This window comes from Opisthorchis viverrini, assembly GCF_000715545.1.
Source record: "Opisthorchis viverrini unplaced genomic scaffold opera_v5_14, whole genome shotgun sequence".
Classification (NCBI taxonomy): Eukaryota; Metazoa; Platyhelminthes; class Trematoda; order Opisthorchiida; family Opisthorchiidae; genus Opisthorchis; species Opisthorchis viverrini.
Genome location: NW_008751670.1, coordinates 3886309 through 3887741, shown reverse-complemented (window position 1 = coordinate 3887741; position 1433 = coordinate 3886309). Strand labels below are relative to the sequence as shown.

General features: G+C 45.2%; 1 protein-coding gene across 1 annotated transcript; it reads right to left on the bottom strand.

Annotated features, from left to right (window-relative positions):
* Nucleotides 1-81: 81 nt before the first annotated feature.
* T265_01375 (hypothetical protein) lies at nt 82-579 on the bottom strand (the record flags this gene model as incomplete). Its single annotated transcript, XM_009165381.1, has 1 exon — nt 82-579. One exon carries the CDS (start codon nt 577-579, stop codon nt 82-84), a length of 498 nt encoding a protein of 165 aa, XP_009163645.1.
* Between the last annotated feature and the right edge of the window lie 854 nt (nt 580-1433).

Below are 1433 nucleotides of genomic sequence, written 5' to 3'. Positions count from 1 at the left end.
GAATTGAATATAAAAGCTTGTTTTTTTTGTTAAAAAAAATAAAGGTGACATGCCAAAAGCGGTTCAATAATGTTCATTTACTTACTCAACAAGGTCAATGTATCCCAACGTACATGCCCAGTGTAACAGTGGTAGTCCTTCCGAACGCCAACTCATATAATCCAAACCATGAGCAACCAGAGCTTTTACCACGTGTTGGTCGCCGCCCCCACGCATGGCAAAGTGAAGCAGCGTGGTACCGAACTGATCTACATGGTTGACATTTGCCCCGTGTTTGGAAAAAATTTCCACTGCTTCGCTGTCTGCACTCATACATGCTGTTTGTAACGCAGATGTTAGTATATCCAAAGGTATTTGATGCTTTCCCAAATAACGATCCAAACCAGCGTAGTCCTTAACTTGTATGAATGCACTTATCACTCGTATTGGGGCACCGCCGCTACCAGAACTGCTCGCAATTTTAGCTGCCACAATTCGTTTACCTTCGGTGGTTAACATGTCATTCATCAGACTATTTTGACGGGTACCATGAGATAGCTGACTAAATATACTCCGATACGGGGTGTTGTGTGTGGCCATTTTCGTTGGTCTTTATGTACCGAGCACCGCACTCTCTGTCCGGATGTTGTTTCTTGGCACCAGTTACTGATTCGGCTTTTCGCCCAAGTTGGGTAACATGGGCATGCACATAGTTTCACTGTTTGTCCGATGGGGAATCATCGGTGTTTCATACGGTGATCGTCAAGCGACGCTTAAGATCAGACAGAAATGAACAAGGGCATGCGCTGTACGTGTGTCCGTGAGTGTGCACAAATACGAAGCTGTTTTCGACTGTCAATGCGTCCGCCACGGTCGAACGCGAAATCTCGAAGCACGGTTCCGTTTAGTTATATCGGCGTCAGCAAAACTGTCAGTTGGCCACCGCACCACTGTTCGATCGCTGGATGTGTCGGACTTCCCTGACCTATGCGTTGCTGGGCAAAGTCGAAATACTCGCGTTCGTGTGATTCGTTAGTTACCGGTAACGTGATGTTCCTATGCCAGTGCGTTCACACATGCCTAATGCCATTTGTGTGTGTGCGCCTGGTAGGTCCAAAAAGCTGTGAAAACAAATTCACTGCTAAAGTAGCTATTCATGTCTCGCAGCCCGAAACCTATGTACCAGTTGACCTATGTGACGTAGACACAGCAGCTTACTCGGTACTATACTTTGTCCCTCATGAGGTGGAGTCGGACATGCGAAGAATAGATTTGACATGTACACTTACTTCACAGTTAAGGAGTGCACGGAGGAACACTTAACTATCCGACGAAAGATTTGTTCTAGATACGAAAATTGAATGAATCCAGTTCAGCCAATGCTAATCACTGGAATTAAGTCAGATTTGTGTATTTGTCCCTAATTTATTAAAATACTCTACGCGTATTTGCCC